The following is a 20089-nucleotide window of genomic DNA, read 5'->3' on the forward strand; positions in this document are numbered from 1 at the left end:
AATGAGACAAAATGGTACTTTCGCCGTCATAACTGCGGCGAGAATGTTTGACGACTTCCCCGGTGTTATGCCATCACAAAGGTGCTTCAATTCACAACGTATCGGCTTCATTATTACCCCAAGGTCGAAGCTATATACAATGCAACAATGATATCCCCGCACACCTGGGTAGGGCTCTGAATAAGACGGCTTCCATTCATTGATTTAGCTAACGGACAGAGAGTCGCCTTTGAATCAGGAGGGCATCCTGCCATGGAACGGTTGCATTCATTAATTAACGGCGGCCATCTAATCCACATGATCTTCTCAGAGCTCATCGTCCGTCTTAAAAACATGAGCGACACTAGCAAGGTCACGGTGCAGTCCTGAAACCGCTTGCTCATCGCCTCTGCTGGCAGAATGACCTCCACTTAGAGAGAGATATAGAGGGCCCCTCTGTCGAAAGCATAAGTTCAACATGCACACACACACACACATTTGGCCGCCTTTTCCACAACGGACAGACGTCTTGGAATAAGCCAGAGCAGCCAGAATTTACCCCACCACACGTGACCTGCCCGATTTACACTGCCGAGTGGATCGGGGCGGTGACGTTACAAGAAAGCTCGCAGCACGCTGTGTCCACTGCCACGCCGGAAGAATGAACAGAACCGGTGACCTCTGGGTTGGACGCCCAGTGCGCACACCGTGACATCATGGCGGCAGCAGCATCTCTTAAAAGCTTTAAACACACAAATACATATTTTATTACTGCCTGTGACCAAAGCAGGGAAATCCATTTTTGTTGCTGTACTACGCTCCCACGTCTATGCTTCTCCTATTTTTACCCTCGACCAGCGTAGTGAAGTATGGTCAAGTAACCCCCACAAAACCGCAAGGTGTAGGGTGGCCCTCATCCATTTAACGTTACCAAATCACCCTGGAATGTTGCCCAATCTCAGAAGTTTTTGGAAACTAAGACTGATTGAGCGTGGTTAATAGAGTTCTGGTGCTGTCGGCGTGGGTCACAAGGATGGTCAGGGGATGGCGTTACAGCAATGGATCCTGGAATCTATCTGTGCGACGCCTTCAGTCTTTAGCCTCCCATCGTGTGCACACGTTTACTGTACATATGTACGTTGAACTTCTTTCACACCGAACGAAGCCGACCGTGCTAAATAGGGAGATGCGGTGGAAGGACAACGGGTTAAACACGAAACAACTGTTCTTTATATTCTTGGTTCTTTCGGTAAAGTCACGTAGGAGGGAAACAATAAAATAATAAAATTATAAAACAATAAAATTTTCACGACGTTTCGACTGCAACACAAGCAATCATCATCAGGTGTGAAAACCACACCTGATGATGATTGCTGTGGTTTTCACACCTCATGCTGATTGCTTGTGTTGCAGTCGAAACGTCGTGATAATTTTTTTGTTTTATATTTTTATTATTTTATTGTTTCCCTTCTACGTGACATTACCGAAAGAACCAAGAATATGAATCCCTGCAGTCACGAAAGCTTTAAATCAAAACTGTTCTCTAGTGGAGGCCTTTCCACCATGAGCGCGGTGGGAGAGTCACTGCAGGGCTGAACTTTTCCTTTCACGCAAACCGGCGCCGTGTATCATAGTCTCCAGCCGGCGCGTTCACGCGTTCGCCAGGTTGCAAACGGTCGACCTCCCCTCCGCCCTCCCTCCTCACCAGGAACCTCTCCTCATCCTTCATGCCCGGCGTGCGAACCAGGTGGATCTGCTCCGAGCGCCAGTCGCCGAACCGGCGGAAGAAGTAGCTGGAAAGGAAGCGGCTGATGGGGTCGCGGATGATGTTGATGTAAGCTGGCTGCTCCACGCCATACCTGCAGGGAAAGGAAAAACAAATTTAAACAAGAAAAATCCCGCTGACGTCACGTCCTTCCACTGCGCGCGAGAAAATAAAATAAATAGAAACAAACGCTGGGCGAGCGAAAGCGGCTCGAGGGGGAGGTCGCTAAATCCGCCGGAGGAAATACCACCTGGCAGAGGAAATGATTAAATATCGGCAGCTAACAGGATCGTGTCAACACCGCCGCTAATGTGCGCGCGTACGAGCGGGAGAGGGGATTTGGGATTTCTCTTTTGAGTTTCATTTCAAAAGGAAAACCCCGCTTCGGACTGACGAGAACTGTGTGTGACGCAGCGCCGATTCCGGGCGCTAGAAATCACAGTGGATTTACGGCGCAGCGCCCGCGTGAGGAAACCGCTGATTGTTTGAGCAAATTCAAGGATCGTTAAACACGGCTCGGTCAATTGAAACAAATGTCAGGAGGCGGCGCCCAAGTGATCGATGTGAATATCTTGCGCAGGATCACAACACCGCAGAGTGTGATCTGTGAAACTTTATTTACTACTTTTTTCCCCTTCCAATGGGCCCCCACGTTTTCACGAAAGGGGCCCTCGTTTTACGTACTCTCTACGTGAATTCATCCAAGGGGCTTTATCCACCTCTGATGCACGATGTCTTTTCTTTTGTTTTCGCGTTCGCCACACCGTGCCCCGATGAACGTCGCAGCAATTGAATTGAACTCGCTTTCATATGCAGCTCGTCGCCTGCCGTGCACGAAGGCGAGCGCATCGCGGATGATGCGCTCGCCTTGACGCACGCCGATCTTCTCCCTTTGTATGTCAGAGCAACATTTGTGTAACTGACATACAAAGAGACGGTGCCTGATAAAACAGTGTCTCGGATATTGATATTGACCCGAAATCCACACTTCTTCCCCAATCTGATAAGACTCCCCCGCCCCTCCCCATCGCCCATGCATTTGACGCGCTCAAAGGTACACAGGTAGCGCATTCTCGATTCTTGCATCTGCTGGCTGTGCTGTCCCAGTAAGCATTGGACAGCGGCACCGACGTTTGCACGTCCATTGGGATAACGCTTTGCGTGACTTACCTTGCGTTTTGTTTAACGTTGTAACTGAAACACCCCTCGACAAAAAATAATAAACAAAGGGCTTCTCGCGTGTGCTGTTGGAGGAGGGAGGGGGGGAAACGGTCGCTCAAAAACCGTCAAACAGCGGAGGTAAAAAAAAGCTCTAATAAACTTTGCGATGCCCATTTCGCAAACGTAATAAAAGTCACCCTTCAATTTGCATGTTTTCACTGTAACGTTATATTTCCAAGGCAGGTAAATCTCCACCACGAACTTTTAAAAAATCAGCGTGAAATTTATAAATGCGTACGCACACGGGCGGTGAATGGTGCAATTATTGTTTTCGTGGTCTATTAAGAAGTCTAAATATGGAACGCTTTCATCTCTCATTGCCAGCAGTTTTTGATGGCTGAAAGACTTTTTTTTAAGTGCACAAAAAAAACACACACACACCGCTCTTGATTAAAAGCCACCAAAATCAGCAGAGTGAAATATCTTCGCTTTAAGCGCAGGGAAAACGCAATGAAGAGTGAAGAGGAGGGGGGTGGGAGAAAACCCAACCCCATCAAATTGACCGGTGTGTTTTACGCAACTTCGTGAAGACTACAGTCGCTGAAATCGATACATTATTTTCCTGGGGATCTTTTCAGTCATTTGATCTTTCTTGCCTTTTGTGGTTGGAGTATGACCTGCCACAAGTCATTATGCAAACAGGAAGCAGCGTGGCTGTACAACACATGGCTTCGCTTGCCGTTTCCTCTCTCTCTCTTTCTCTCCATCCACTCCCTTTTCTCTACTCTGCTTCTCCTGTCTCTCTTATTTTTACGTTGTTCGTTCGTCATCTCAACGGAAATTTCCAAAGGGACCAATTTCTTTTTTTCTCTTCCGGTTTGCCGAATGATCGTCCACCGCGCTGTTGCACGACAAGCAAATTCCTCCTCCCGTGCTGTTCGTTTGCGTTCGTTTCACCATCCACTTTGTTTCTCCCATTTCATTTTACCCATAAGCTTTGCCCACAGCTGCAGCACTTGATTTATTACTTTCATCAACGAACCGTACGAAATTCTGCAGGATTCGTAAAACATACGCACACACACGCGCGCGCGCGCGCACACACACGCACGCACGCACAGCGCTTATTTGAGAAAATTGTGTAAAACAGCAAGAATACATTTTACATGAAACGTAAAAAGTCAATCCACTGCTGGATGAAGGCTTCCTCTACGCAGCGTGAGTCATGGTGGTTCACCATGCTGGTGAGTGCCGGTTGGCGAAGGGTGGCTTAGTGCCACGGTTCAGACATCGCTCACCACTCAGCTGGGAATCGAACCGAGGTAGCCGTTGTCCGCAGTGCAGTGCGCTCTAAGCAGTGCACCAACCAATTCTAGATTTGAAGCTTTCGTGACTGCAAGGATCCATACTCTTTGGTTCTAAACGGTAAAGTCACGTGACTTTTCTATTCAGTAAAGTCACGTGACTGTACCGAATAGAACCAAAGAGTATAGTGTACCAACCACTCCGCACTGAACGGTGATCAGCGAAACGGCCAGAGGCGTGCACATTTACACATTCGTAGATGCGCTGCCGATCTCCGCTGATCCTCTTTCTTTTAACTCTGCAGATTGCAGGTTTCAAGTTTTATTTTGCTGAACCGTGGTGAGAACTCAAACACGCCAGCATAGTCTCGTTGTAACGGTGACCCTGGGGGTCACCAAAACTGACAACAGTAACATAAAATAGAGTAGAGCTATAAGTAACGTAGAAATCAGAAGTAAATCTGAGATATTGAAAATACTGCTGACACAAATCAACGTTAAACTTTACATTCCCTGTGGCACGAGTCAGCTCGGGCAGATGATGTTTCGACCGATCATGGTATAATTACAGCTTAAGTTACAGAAACGTTCGACAGACGTAGGGTGACTATTGAACTAAAATGTAGCGCACACACGGATATGCAGGCGATTGAATGACGTGTGACAGAAGATATCGCTCCAATAGCCTACAGAGGGGTGTTAAGAGATGTAGTGTCCGTATCGAGATTCGTGGCGCCCCAGGATACGTGTAGCTTGTGGAGGCTTTCATAGAGAATGCCATTCTCAAACGTAATTTCTCCTCTCGCATTTTTGTGGAGTATCTATAAACGGATCACCCCGTTACATTAAATGGGGCCGATCCATTTACAGATGCCCATTTGCAACTCGCGCGGCACAATCGGGCACTAAATTCGCACACATTCATACCGAGTGGAGTGGGGGTGGGGGGCACTGTGAGGGCCGTCTGGCTGAGGACTGCGGAGGCAGCTGTCAGATCGCCAGCATTTCACAAGAACAAACATCTCCGGCGGCCGTACTCATCAGGAGATGGTCACCGGAACTTGGACACGAAGTGGAAGTGGTCGCACTGACGGTGCGGTCTGGCCGAGGGCACTCGGCGGGGGGTGGAAGCGGAGCCAAGGAGCCGTGCCCTGTGGCCTACGGTACCCCCCCCCCCCAGCCCTCGTCTCTACTAGCCAGGAGCACGGGGGCCACTGGGGCGACTCATGATCCAGCACTCACAGATTCACTCGCTCAGTCACTCGCTCGGGTCATTCGCTCGGTCACTCACAGATTCACTCGCTCGGTCACTCGCTCGGTCACTCACAGATTCACTCGCTCAGTCACTCGCTCGGTCACTCACAGATTCACTCACTCGCTCAGTCACTCGCTTAGTCACTCACAGATTCACTCGCTCAGTCACTCGCTCGTACACTCACAGATTCACTCACTCAGTCACACGCTCAGTCACTCACCGATTCACTCGCTCAGTCATTCGCTCGGTCACTCACAGATTCACTCACTCAGTCACACGCTCAGTCACTCACCGATTCACTCGCTCAGTCACTCACTCAGTCACTCGCTCGGTCACTCACAGATTCATTCACTCAGTCACACGCTCAGTCACTCACCGATTCACGCCAGTCACTCGCTCAGTCACTCACAGATTCACTCGCTCAGTCACTCACAGATTCACTCGCTCAGTCACTCACAGATTCACTCGCTCAGTCACTCGCTCAGTCACACGCTCAGTCACACGCTCAGTCACTCACAGATTCACTCGCTCAGTCACTCACGACTCACGCCAGTCACTTGCTCAGTCACACGCTCAGTCACTCACAGATTCACTCGCTCAGTCACTCAGATTCACTTGCTCAGTCACTCGCTCAGTCACACGCTCAGTCACACGCTCAGTCACTCACAGATTCACTTGCTCAGTCACTCACGACTCACGCCAGTCACTTGCTCAGTCACTTGCTCAGTCACTCACCGGCGGTCAGTCGCCTCGTCATTATTTTTTTCACCACTACCAGGGCAGAGCTGCCCGGAGCTGAGCTCCAGAATATAATTCCCCCACACCCATTCCCCTGAAATGCATATCAACATTTCCCGGCAGTGGAGACTGGGGTATTCCTGAGCTACAACCATGGTTAGTCTTTCCACGAAATTAACTCGGATTCCTCCACCCATGCTGGGGATTCGGTCTACCGAATCCTCACCGTGCACACGGTTCAACCACCACCAAATACTGCAGGTCACAACCACACGCGCACCCACCCACTCACCACACTGCAGGTCACAACAACACACTCACCCACTCACCACACTGCAGGTCACAACAACACACTCACCCACTCACCACACTGCAGGTCACAACAACACACTCACCCACTCACTACACTGCAGGTCACAACAACACACCCACCCACTCACTACACTGCAGGTCACAACCACACACCCACCCACTCACTACACTGCAGGTCACAACCACACACTCACCCACTCACCAAACTGCAGGTCACAACCACACACTCACCCACTCACCAAACTGCAGGTCACAACCACACGCTCACCCACCCACTCACCACACTGCAGGTCACAACTACACGCTCACCCACCCACTCACCACACTGCAGGTCACAACTACACACCCACCCACTCACCACACTGCAGGTCATAACTACACGCTCACCCACTCACCACACTGCAGGTCACAACTACACGCTCACCCTCCCACTCACCACACTGCAGACTCACAACCACACGCTCACCCACCCACTCACCACACTGCAGACTCACAACCACACGCTCACCCTCCCACTCACTCACCACGATGCCTGTCACAACACTTGCTGCTTCTTTCCTCACACGTCTCCACGTCGACCTCAGTGTTCACTCCCATTGCCTCTTTCCCACGCACCACCCACCCACCCACCCCACAAGTCACCAAAGCCCTCGCTCAACTCAAGAAACGCGTGAACCCTCGTGTATTAAGTACCCCGGGGGGATACCGGTGGTCGGGCAGTTCTCTGGAGGACGCGTGCCTGCTCAGCAAAAGCCACGGGATCTGGCAGGAGGGTTAGGTTAGAAAACGTGGCCGCATTAATGACGACTCTGCACACGATGCCATTTCGAGCTTTGTTTACCTCCTCTCAATGTGCTGCTTTCCGTTGACGTTTTGGGTTATTTGGGCCTGCGCTCAGCAGCCGTGATTAAATGAGGGGGAAAAAATCTCTTTTTTTTAAGAATGCTGTACCTCTACTGTTTAAATACCTGACAAAGCTTGCGGTCTCTCGCGGAGGCTTTTATAGATAGAGACCAGGTGTCGGCCCGTCAAAAGCTTTGCCGATAAATCGCCAGCCCGCATCACCTCACAAATAAAACTCTACAATACATCGACGCACATATACTTTATGAAATCCTAGACGAGGGCACGTATACCATATTTCTTGGATTATATGGCTCTCCGGAAAATAAGACGCACCCAAGAACTTTTGGGTGATTTTGAAAATTTAAAAAGGTGTGCGTGCGTTTTGTTTAGCCGAGAGAATACGGTTCCGTACCTACGGAAAAAGCCGTCTTCCAGAACACAGCACGTGTATGTGAAGCCATCTGATACCACGTGACACCACCTGCAGTGGGATAAGCGCTTAAGTGATGTAAGAAATTACATCACTTATTACGACGTCAAATTTTCGGGCCACTTCGGAACAAATGAATGCAATTAGATAGTCTCAAATGTCGTATCTAGGCTCAATTCATGATTATTATTTTTCCGCAAAAAAATTATTTTAAAATCAGGAACACATCCCAAATACAGAACATACATGTGCATACATTTATTCATCCATAAATACATAGGCTACATCCAAAACACTACACATATACACACACTGCACATCCAAATGATTGCGAAATTTGTATTGGCGGGAAGTAATTTTAGCTGAGGCCAAAAGAATGAGGCTTTCTGTAATTATAATCATTCACTCTACTGCACTTACTCATCCCATAAATAAATGCTTAAGTCAATTTAACAATCACTGGCAATGCATTTAGTACAGAAAAGAAGAATCCAATAAAAATTTTAACATCGGAACCCTTTGAGAATTACATAAACGTTATTATTTTCAAAGGCTTGCCAGTTACCGCACATCCGTAATGATTCTGAATGATTGGCAGGTGGATACCCGGAGGGTGATTCAAAGTAATAATTGATGTATGGGGCATTGTCAAGCGTCGTTAAACTATATATGAGCAGCAGTAAAAAAAAAAGCATAAAAAATAAACTGTTTCTGACAAATACATCCCCCTTCCAATTACTGGCGGTGTTATTTTTACTCCCGTCGCTTTTTACTCCCGTCCGAGCGCACGCTGACTCGCTATGTGACCGTACGCGAGTTATAGGAGCAGCCCTGCAATGGCTTTGCTCGTGCCACCGCTGGCGGACGTGGCTTCGTCAGAGGGAGGCTCTAAGAGAGCCCCCCCCCCCCCCTCTGGAGGGTTACTCGGTCCTCTCTTTTTTTTGGTGGCAGTACCCAAACTTTACCGCTGTAAGTAAACGAGAGCTGCCGGCCGACTTCACTGCGGAAGTCACCTGCCGACCGAGTCGCCCCTTGTAAAAGTCACTTCTTAAGCTCAATGGGGCCTTTACTCAGTTGGGAAAGAAACTTAAAATAAAATAAACTTAAAATAAACTTTCCGATCGTTGACCACCCCCTCCCCTCCTCCTACGCGAGTCAGTGAACGCTGTCCCGATCCCATGGGTACCTGGCCCCCGGGATTTGTCGCTCGCTGGATGTCTGTACACCCCCTCCCCGTCGCTCTCGCTCTGTACCGGGCTCTTGTTGCAATGGGGGAAAAAGAAAAACGATACAAAATATAAACTCAACTTCTGAACACATTTAAGACTGCTCAGTGGAGAGAGGTGGAAGCGTTTAAGAAACTATTTCTTCCAACCATGAAGAAGGACCCTCTTGAGGAGCCTTTCAAAAACATCACTTTACCCTACATTGCGGGGATCACAAAAAAGATCTCCAAAATCTTGAATATACACAAGATCCAGGTCCGATTCAACACACCACATAAAATATCGTAATCTGGTTCCGTCTGTAAAAGATGTGATTCCGGACATACAGTACCATGGCGTCTACAAACTAAGTTGCCTCTGTGGTAATAGTTACATTGGAGAAACCAAACGACATGTCTCGGACCGCATTCGTGAACACAAAGTAGACCTGAAACACGGTAGGACCAACACCTCGGCCGTGGCAGATCACTGTTATAATTCAGTAGGTTCACATGACATTGACTTCTCCAAGACAGAGCGGTTCTTTGCAAGCCATCTGGCTACCATGAGAGATTCGTTCATGAGGCTATCCACATATACAAACACAGAGACAATTTCAACCGAGAAGATGGATTCTGGCTTAGCAATCATTGGAAGGATTTGATAAACCATTTCGGGTCTTAATTGATTGATCACGCTTAAGGTGGCTTTCAGACCACATCCATTATTTTCGTCTCCCCCCTCCTCTTTTCCGAACATAGATGGACTCGTCCATCTGAACAAACTGTCAAATCGCTATCCGTGGTGCTAACGTTAAAAAACCGCCACTTTTTTCAAATTTTCTTGTTGTGGTTTTCACACCTGATGATGATTGCTTGTGTTGCAGTCGAAACGTTGTGAGAATTTTATTGTTTTATATTGGTATTATTTTATTGTTTCCCTTCTACGTGACTTTGCCGAAAGAACCAAGAATATACTGTACATATCCTTGCTATATGAATATATTTATTCAAGAAGATGTCTTGGTTACCTTTTTGACCATACAAACAACAAAAAAACACGGTAATTTTTAACAAAAATCGTTAGCCCTGTAAGTTTGTGTAGGCCATAGACACAGTGTCTACTGTCGCCTATTGGATAATACGGCCCTGTACTAGGATCAAAACGGTGAAAGAGTGAGGCGGGCGAGAGAGGGAGGAGGTTATAGTGAGAGCAATGAATGGCACCTTCCGTAAAAACCCCACGTAAATTTGAAGGTGGCAGCTCAAAAGTCACTGCTGAAACCCTGGATTCGAGCCCAGCCAAACAGCTGCGGTTAAACTAGGGTCGTCAAGTGTCGTGAGTTGATGGTCTCAACTCGGCCACTAATGACCCATTGCGTTTAATTTGGCTGCATTCCAGCTCTGGGAGTTGAGATGTCAGCTTGACTATAATGTGTGCACGTTGAACTTCTTTCGCACCGTACGTAGCCAACCGCGCTAATCGGAGGTGCGGGGGAAGGGCAACAAATGAAACAAAAAAAATCTGTAAACAAAAATTAGTTTGTCAATCTAGATGATGATTACAAAATGCGTAGCTCCAGCAGCAAACTAATATCGGAAGGAAGAGCGTTCCAGACGACCGCAGAAGCGCGCATCTGAAAGCGCGCGCGATGCAACGAACGTTACTTCTCGTGAGCAGTGCGGGTAAGAAGGTGCTGCCCTTTGCTTGCAAAGGTATCTCAGGGCTAGCTCAGGGGTAGCTCTATCGCATCCGCTTCCGCAGGGCCATTCCGTTCTCTAACGCAAACGGTTGCGCCGCTCTGGGGGAGTCACGGATGAGTTCCTCATCTCATGGACGCAGTGACAACGGCAACATCGGGATACAATTGGGGGGGGGGGGGGAAGGTGGGGGGGGGGTAGGGGCAGGGAGTGAAGAAAAAAAGGTACAAAATAGAAAAGTCCCACAGGGAGTACGTTCTTTTTAAAAAATATATAAAACGGTCACACGTTTTGGCAGTCCCATAAGTCAGCTGCGGAAGTCGTGTCGCCCCATCTGACAGATGGTGACACTGTACCGCAGGAAGGAAACGGTCTCTGGGCGAGTATCTCGTGCGGAGAGGCGGCGCGCAGTTTTGCCGCGACCGGCAGCACGGGGAGGAGGCTGGGGGCGCGTTGAGCGTCGCTCACATTTCCTCTGGCGTCGGCTGCGAAAATAAAACTCCCACGGCCACTGGCAAAGCGGGATGGACGTTTTGTTGTCCCCTTCGGAGAAGCGCGGTGCACAACCGCCATCGTGGAGTTTAAACGTTCGCTCGAGCAAGCCGCCACCGCCGTCGTCAATTTTTAAGTTTGAAGTAAATACGGAGATACCTGCGAAAAACTGCCACATTGGGATGTTCGGCGAACACAAACTGCATTGTGTGCGTGGTTTTTATCTGACCAGAGAACCGAGAGGAAGCCTACGCAGAAGAGCGGGAATAACGCACAAACTCCATGCCCAAGTTAGGGATTAAAACGCAGAACCTTCTTGCGGTTACCACAACGCCACCACCCTGCCAACCGATAAATGAACAAGTCTTATCTTGAACAGCATTACACAACTTGTCTTCTTAAACTTGTCTGGTGGCTGAATGTTTACAACTGTCTGGATTAAAAACAAATGGTTAATTCAGTATCGTTTTGGCAAACATTTACCAAAAAACGTGGGGCGCATATATATGCATGTTGAACTAATTTCGCACCACCGTACGCAGCCAACCGTGCTAATAGGGAGGTGCGGGGGGGGGGGGTAACGAACTAAACATAACTAATCACATTATGTATGCATGTAAAAAAAAGGCAACTGCACTAATGAGTCGGTGGCATGCTAATGCAGTTGGCTATCGTGCGATTAGACAGGGTTCGTAAATAATGATGGGGCCATGGCACTACAGGGTTGCTAACGGGAGAGAAAAAAATATACACACGCGCACGCACGCACGCACACACACCAGGGCGGAAATTCCAAGGGCAATCATTGCAGGTGAACCAAAAACGTTCAGCCCGAGCTGTTGTGTGCAATTTAAAGTTGGAAACGGATAAACAGTTACGCACACAAACAATGCATAAACAGATGCAACAACAACAAGTCATAACCTCCCCACTGCAATTTAAGTAAATAAATCAGATTGGTTACCCGAATTTACGATTCCTAAGATGTAATTGTGTTTGTTTATTCAGACTTGTGTGTTTGCGCAAATCGCTTCCAACCAACACACAGAGGGACTAAAGTAATCCACCAACCTTTGTTGTCATTCACGCTGCCATCGTATTTTAAACATAAATGCGTGCGTATGTACGGCGGAAGCTGGATAGGTCTGATATAAGCAACACGTGCTGAGATTACGCATTGTTGCTTCAGCTCACACACCGGTTAAGTTGAACGACTATTCTCACGCCGAAATGTAGCAATTGGAGGTGACGTTTCACTCGAAACTATGTCAAGCATCGTTTCGAGTGAATAAAATGTGTGCAATTTATACGGTAAACCCAATGCTTCAATGGGAACCAAAATGTCAGCTGCAAAAAAATCGCAGAGCTCCGACAAGCTACGCGTTCAGGATGATTTAGGACCAGAATTCAATTCGAAGGGTCGATACTTGTTCATCTCGTTAGGCAGCGTCTCCTTTGCTTTGCCCACTTCTTGAGTATATTCTTCTGCCTCGTTCGTTGCGTCTAATAAATTCCGCTTAGCTAGAGGTATGCACGAATATACGCACAGGTACGGACCGTTATTGTCCATTCGCTGCTGGACAAGGGCCTCCGCAGGTACTGTGGGCTGCGAATGATATCTGACCGCAGTGCAGTTTGGTGAGATAAGTTAAACATACGTACAAGGTGGGACGAGTAAAGAACAACACGAAAATGATCATTTAATTTGAGTTTGAAACCTGCGTAAGTCAAAAGGAATTAATACACACGTATACACGCACGCTCTGACGCGTGTCGCGTTGAGTGTAAGAATCTATCCGTACCAATGCATCCGTGACATGCCAGATTACACTCTGAACAGTCTCAATGCCCGCTGCGTATGAGTTCGCGGTTGTGCCGAGTAGGGGAGTGGTGGCGCAGCGGTTAGCGTACCCCAAGACAAACTCGGCGACCAGAGTTTGATTCCCGCTCACGGCCAACACCAGTGGCTATTATCTGAAACCGGTCCTGTGCCTCCTCTAGGTCGACTCAGCCTCAAATGGGTACCTGGTGCGGTGTGTAAACATCGCCGCCAAGGAGACAAAGGTGGCCGGGTGTGGTGCTGGCCACCCACCCCCTCGTGTGCCGTTCTGCGCCCCAACAGCCTGTTGAGGCTATACGGGGGGGGGGGGGGGGGGGTGGGGGGGGGGATCTTTGTCTTTGCTGTGTAGCTCTCTAATGATTTCAAAGAGCCTCCGAGGACGTGGAGCGTAACGTCGGGCACCGTGCCGAACAAAAACTGCGGCACAACCCGAAAACACGCCGGGGACGATTATTTTCATCTGCTGAGGAAAGCGGGGGCGTTCCCCAACGCTCCAGTTCATACAATTCAAAGTTCAGCTGCATTCCACGCACATAACACATCATTTGAAAACAAACACACGTGCTGATTTTTTTATAGCCCAAATGAAGTGTGGTGGAAACGATTACATTTGTTTAATTTAAGGGATATGCAAATTGAGCGTAATCAATGTGTCTTAATGTTAATTGGAAACATGCACAATCCCCCCTCCCTCCCAAGCTCCAGTAATTTGTTTATTTTATTTTCCACTCAGTAATGTGGGGATCAATCAACGCTGTTATGAAGCGATCTCATCACTCCTCCATTGTGATGTCCTCCTCCTTCCTCTAACTCTTCCTCCCTCTTCCCAGGCTCACACAATTAACACCCCCACCACCCCACCCTCCTTGCAGCTCGGGGTAACGGTCGTGGGGCGCTGGCACTCGATAAATCCACGCGCGACACATTTATCAAAACTTCAAATGTCCGTCTGCGAGTGCGCGTGTCGGTCACGGCGTTCCCGCTGATCACCGGCCCCGCTCCCTGTGGTCAGCCCAGCGCGTGCGGCGTGGCACGGACATTTCAAAGAACACGCGGAGGACGTGGGTACCAAAGGACTCGGCCTTGCGTACGATGCAACAACAACAAAAAAAAACCCCACCAACAGTTCCTGAAAGAAGAACAGGCGATTGTCGTCCTCATGTCCAAGGGGACGAGCAAATAAATTCGAGCACGTGTGACCGGCTGACAGGCAAGCTGTGAGACCGCTTTGGTACAAGCAGGAATAAGGCTTCGGCAGGCCCCAAACTGGGCAGCCTTTGAAGGGCCTCGCCAAGCTGGGCATCAAATAAAACAAACACACCGTGGAACAAACGAACAAATCATGAGAATAAATAGTGCGGCACTTTCAGGGTTCCCCAGAAATCTCCTACGGCCGACAACTGTGCGTGGAGAAGGGCAGTCTCGTTGGGGCTCTCCTGGCGGGGAAGCGTTGGCGTGGATTTTTCTCTGTTTGCCGTCAGCAGCTTCAGCGGCAAGGCAGAGGAGGCGTTGCTAGCCCCAGAGGTTTGGCAACCCGTGGCTCAGGAGTCGTGTGTGACTCATTAAGAGGAGTGCAGTGCAGGCTCTTGAAAATCGAATTTTAAAAATGGTGCTTCTTGTTATTTTGTTAGCCGACCTCTGACCATAGGAGTCCAGTTCACCATGGGAGTCCAGTTCACTATGGGAGTCCAGTTTACCATGGAAGTCCAGTTTACCATGGAAGTCCAGTTCACCACGGGAGTCCAGTTCACCACGGGAGGCCAGTTCAACATGGGAGTCCAGTTCACCATGGGAGTCCACTTCACCATGGGAGTCCACTTCACCATGGGAGTCCAGTTCACCACGGGAGTCCACTTCACCATGGGAGTCCAGTTCACCATGGGAGTCCAGTTCACCATGGGAGTCCACTTCACCATGGGAGTCCAGTTCACCATGGGAGTCCAGTTTACCGTGGGAGTCCAATTCACCATGGGAGTTCACTTTAACATGGGAGTCCAGTTCACCATGGGAGTCCAGTTCACCATGGGAGTTCACTTCAACATGGGAGTCCAGTTCACCATGGGAGTCCAGTTCACCATGGGAGTCCACTTCACCATGGGAGTCCAGTTCACAATGGGAGTCCAGTTCACCATGGGAGTCCAGTTCACCATGGGAGTCCAGTTCACCATGGGAGTCCAGTTCACCATGGGAGTCCACTTCACCATGGGAGTCCAGTTCACCATGGGAGTCCACTTCACCATGGGAGTCCACTTCAACATGGGAGTCCAGTTTACCATGGGAGTCCAGTTCACCATGGGAGTCCAGTTAACCATGGAAGTCCAGTTCACCATGGGAGTCCAGTTCACCATGGGAGTCCACTTCACCATGGGAGTCCAGTTCACCATGGGAGTCCACTTCACCATGGGAGTCCACTTCAACATGGGAGTCCAGTTAACCATGGGAGTCCAGTTCACCATGGGAGTCCAGTTCACCATGGGAGTCCACTTCACCATGGGAGTCCACTTCACCATGGGAGTCCAGTTAACCATGGGAGTCCACTTCAACATGGGAGTCCAGTTCACCATGGGAGTCCAGTTCACCATGGGAGTCCAGTTCACCATGGGAGTCCAGTTCACCATGGGAGTCCAGTTCACAATGGGAGTCCACTTCACCATGGGAGTCCAGTTCACCATGGGAGTCCACTTCACCATGGGAGTCCACTTCAACATGGGAGTCCACTTCACCATGGGAGTCCAGTTCAACATGGGAGTCCAGTTCAACATGGGAGTCCAGTTCAACATGGGAGTCCACTTCACAATGGGAGTCCACTTCACCATGGGAGTCCAGTTCACCATGGGAGTCCACTTCACCATGGGAGTCCACTTCACCATGGGAGTCCACTTCACTATGGGAGTCCACTTCACCATGGGAGTCCAGTTCACCATGGGAGTCCAGTTCACAATGGGAGTCCACTTCACCATGGGAGTCCACTTCACCATGGGAGTCCACTTCACCATGGGAGTCCAGTTCACAATGGGAGTCCACTTCACCATGGGAGTCCACTTCACCATGGGAGTCCACTTCACTATGGGAGTCCAGTTCACCATGGGAGTCCAGTTCAACATGGGAGTCCACTTCACCATGGGAGTCCACTTCACCATGGGAGTCCAGTTCACCATGGGAGTCCAGTTCACAATGGGAGTCCACTTCACCATGGGAGTCCACTTCACCATGGGAGTCCACTTCACCATGGGAGTCCAGTTCACAATGGGAGTCCACTTCACCATGGGAGTCCACTTCACCATGGGAGTCCACTTCACTATGGGAGTCCAGTTCACCATGGGAGTCCAGTTCAACATGGGAGTCCACTTCACCATGGGAGTCCACTTCACCATGGGAGTCCACTTCACCATGGGAGTCCAGTTCACCATGGGAGTCCAGTTCACCATGGGAGTCCACTTCACCATGGGAGTCCAGTTCACCATGGGAGTCCAGTTTACCGTGGGAGTCCAGTTCACCATGGGAGTTCACTTTAACATGGGAGTCCAGTTCACCATGGGAGTCCAGTTCACCATGGGAGTTCACTTCAACATGGGAGTCCAGTTCACCATGGGAGTCCAGTTCACCATGGGAGTCCACTTCACCATGGGAGTCCAGTTCACAATGGGAGTCCAGTTCACCATGGGAGTCCAGTTCACCATGGGAGTCCAGTTCACCATGGGAGTCCAGTTCACCATTGGAGTCCACTTCACCATGGGAGTCCAGTTCACCATGGGAGTCCACTTCACCATGGGAGTCCACTTCAACATGGGAGTCCAGTTTACCATGGGAGTCCAGTTCACCATGGGAGTCCAGTTAACCATGGAAGTCCAGTTCACCATGGGAGTCCAGTTCACCATGGGAGTCCACTTCACCATGGGAGTCCAGTTCACCATGGGAGTCCACTTCACCATGGGAGTCCACTTCAACATGGGAGTCCAGTTAACCATGGGAGTCCAGTTCACCATGGGAGTCCAGTTCACCATGGGAGTCCACTTCACCATGGGAGTCCACTTCACCATGGGAGTCCAGTTAACCATGGGAGTCCACTTCAACATGGGAGTCCAGTTCACCATGGGAGTCCAGTTCACCATGGGAGTCCAGTTCACCATGGGAGTCCAGTTCACCATGGGAGTCCAGTTCACAATGGGAGTCCACTTCACCATGGGAGTCCAGTTCACCATGGGAGTCCACTTCACCATGGGAGTCCACTTCAACATGGGAGTCCACTTCACCATGGGAGTCCAGTTCAACATGGGAGTCCAGTTCAACATGGGAGTCCAGTTCAACATGGGAGTCCACTTCACAATGGGAGTCCACTTCACCATGGGAGTCCAGTTCACCATGGGAGTCCACTTCACCATGGGAGTCCACTTCACCATGGGAGTCCACTTCACCATGGGAGTCCAGTTTACCGTGGGCAGAGATCGGCAACCTGGAGCTCTCGAGCCGCGTGCTGTGGCTCATTAAGGACTGCTGCTTCGTGACAGTCATTTACCAAGGGCCACCGTCTCGTATCAACCACAGTGCATTGTGGCTCTTGAAGCGTTGAGTTTTTTCCCCCCCCCACCGAATTCGAAACAAATGGCGCCCCTTGTTGTTGTTTTGGTTGCCGACACCCCCCCCCCCCCCCCGTGCTAGCCCACTGGGGGCGGGAGGCAAGGGTACCCCCTTTAAATTGTATACAACTTCTAGTGAGACACCAGTAGAGATACAGAGACCTCAAGAGATGGGGAGAAGAGCGATAGATATGAGAGAGGTGGAGTGCAATGAGAGAGATGTCAACGTGAGACGGAGGTGCATCGAGACGGGGGGCTTCAGATGAGGCAGGAATGGGGAGCGGACACAAGCCGGGATGGTGACAAGTGACAGACAGACACTGCTATGTGACACAAGACGGCTGCAGGCAAGCTATAGATAAGAAAATAACGATTGTATTTGTGACGATGAGCTCATTGTTGTTGTTTAGAATCTGAGCTGATATTTTGTGGACCCACCCCACCCATGAGCTGCCTGGGGCCCCCTAAGCTGCCGAGTACGGCCACTGGATGGTCCCATGCCGATCACTGGGTGGGTGCTCATCTTTTGCCGTTGTATCTGACCCCAGTGATTTAAATTTTATACATTCCTAGGGCAGAGGCAAGTCCATCCACCGAACAATAAATGATGAATGTCTTTAAAAAAAAGTGGCATACGAATTTTTTTTTTTAATGCAACCTGCCAGGATTGTGGGTGTGCATTAACCCGCCCCCTGCCCCCCGACCAGGTGTTGAACTCACGACCTTCCGATGTGCACGGTCGGGTGCTTTGTCAAAGTTACACCTGACCAGCTTGAACGAACATTGTAAACAAGAAATAAAGTGCGCTTCTTGATTCTACGCTGCCGAGCGGATGGGGGGGAGGGGGGTTAGTGAATGTCCACCGGGTGCCAATCAGGGTGCTTGCGTGTGGCGAAGAGCGCTTGTTTATTTATACAGGTCCAACGCGTTTGTTTATGTCCACGTTATTTTCGCTTGCCTGTCGGTTTTTGTGAAGGTTTCTAATGGCAGATTGGGAGGAATTTGTAAGTGACTCAAGGAACAAAAATGCTTATGCCAATGTCAGAGCTCTGAGCCCTGCACTTTTGAGATTCTTGGTTCAAATCCAGGACTAGGTTCAAATCCATAGATCCCATTTTAGAAAATAAAAGCCACATTGTTACGCGCGGCGTGATACGGCCTCGTACCACGCACAAGCCTGCAACATAAATCATTAACAAGGCAAACTTTAAGGACATTTCTTTGGAAGTTTCTCTCACTTCTTCTGAAGGTCTGCAATACGTTCCTTTAGTTTGGCTTCTTCAGCCCTTTGTGTTTAATTTGTTGTCCTTCCCCCCCCCCCCATCTGCCACCTCCGATTTCGCACGGTTGGCTACGTACGGTGCGAAAGAAGTTCAACGTACATTCGTACATTTACGCCAAACCTCGAGAACAATAAACACATGCACGCGCTGCTGTGGCTTGGGCTTGGGCAACTTCCTAGTGAAAGTGAATTCGCACGCTGGCAACGAACGGAGCGATTCGGAGCCCCAGGAGGGGTGGGAGGGTGAGTACCTGGTGAAGTCGAGGAAGTGGACGTGCCTCGTGAAGAGGAACGGATTCTCCAGGCCGCTCACGTTCTTGATCAGCTCCAACTGCAGATAAAGGAGGAGTGAAACACTGTCGTGAGCATTCCACAGGTCACCACCCGCCGTCATACGCCGCCTGACGCCGTACTGTGCATTGTACGCATCAAAGAGATAGGGCTTTTGGAATGGTGGAAATAAAATGACGAATAGGGGTGTCACTGAGTGCTACTGTTAAATAAATACAAATGGATTTTAAATGTGGCAGCACTATGAACGAAACTATTTTTATTTTACCAGGTAAGGCCCGCTGAGCTATGCAGTTATTTTTCAGAAGTGACCTGGCCACCACAAATGATAGCTCCACGAAGTGGCTTATCACGTGGAAATTTATAGCAGCTAAATACTCCAAATGCATGTTTCTGAACGTGGAGGGAAAAACCGGAGCACCCGGAAAGCAATCCACGCGACCAGAGAGAGAGACACGCAAACTCCAAACATACAACAGGGGTCAAGGGCCGCGATCGAACCCGCGACCTCCTGCATACTAGGCAAGGTAGATGACATCTCGCCACCTGGAGACAAAGTTAACGACGGAGTGAAGTGAGAGGAGGGAAGCAGAGAGGGAGACAGCAGAAGGCACAGCAGCAGCGAGACGACGTCCCAGTTCAGCGGGCCACAACTGGACAGGAGCCACTTGGGAAAGAGAGGACTGGGGAGAGAATGGGGAGCCCCCCTTTGCCCAGCAATGGGCAGCATCAGCACAACATAATCCATAGCTGTAATGTACTATGCTCACATCTATGCTCGGTCACCATCACCAACCCGGACTGATCGGCATGGTGAAGTATGGTTAAATAAACCCCACCACGAAGCGTGAGGGCCTCACCCAGCAGGAGATGAACAAAAATTGCATGGAAATTGCCGCACTAGACCTCTGC

General features: G+C 49.6%; 1 protein-coding gene across 1 annotated transcript in view; it reads right to left on the reverse strand.

The window, feature by feature from the left end:
* The window catches only part of UST (uronyl 2-sulfotransferase), a 129566-nt gene that overhangs the window by 15459 nt on the left and 94018 nt on the right, over positions 1-20089 (reverse strand). The window contains exons 4-5 of the mRNA XM_032972840.2: positions 19138-19217; positions 1685-1838 (exon numbers count right to left, since the gene is read on the reverse strand). Of these exons, the coding sequence (XP_032828731.1) occupies positions 1685-1838; positions 19138-19217 (234 nt within the window). The remainder of the gene's footprint in view (positions 1-1684; positions 1839-19137; positions 19218-20089) is intronic.

This window comes from Petromyzon marinus, chromosome 49, assembly GCF_048934315.1.
Source record: "Petromyzon marinus isolate PM22_M1 ecotype Great Lakes invasive population chromosome 49, UKy_Petmar_22M1.pri1.0, whole genome shotgun sequence".
NCBI lineage: Eukaryota > Metazoa > Chordata > Hyperoartia > Petromyzontiformes > Petromyzontidae > Petromyzon > Petromyzon marinus.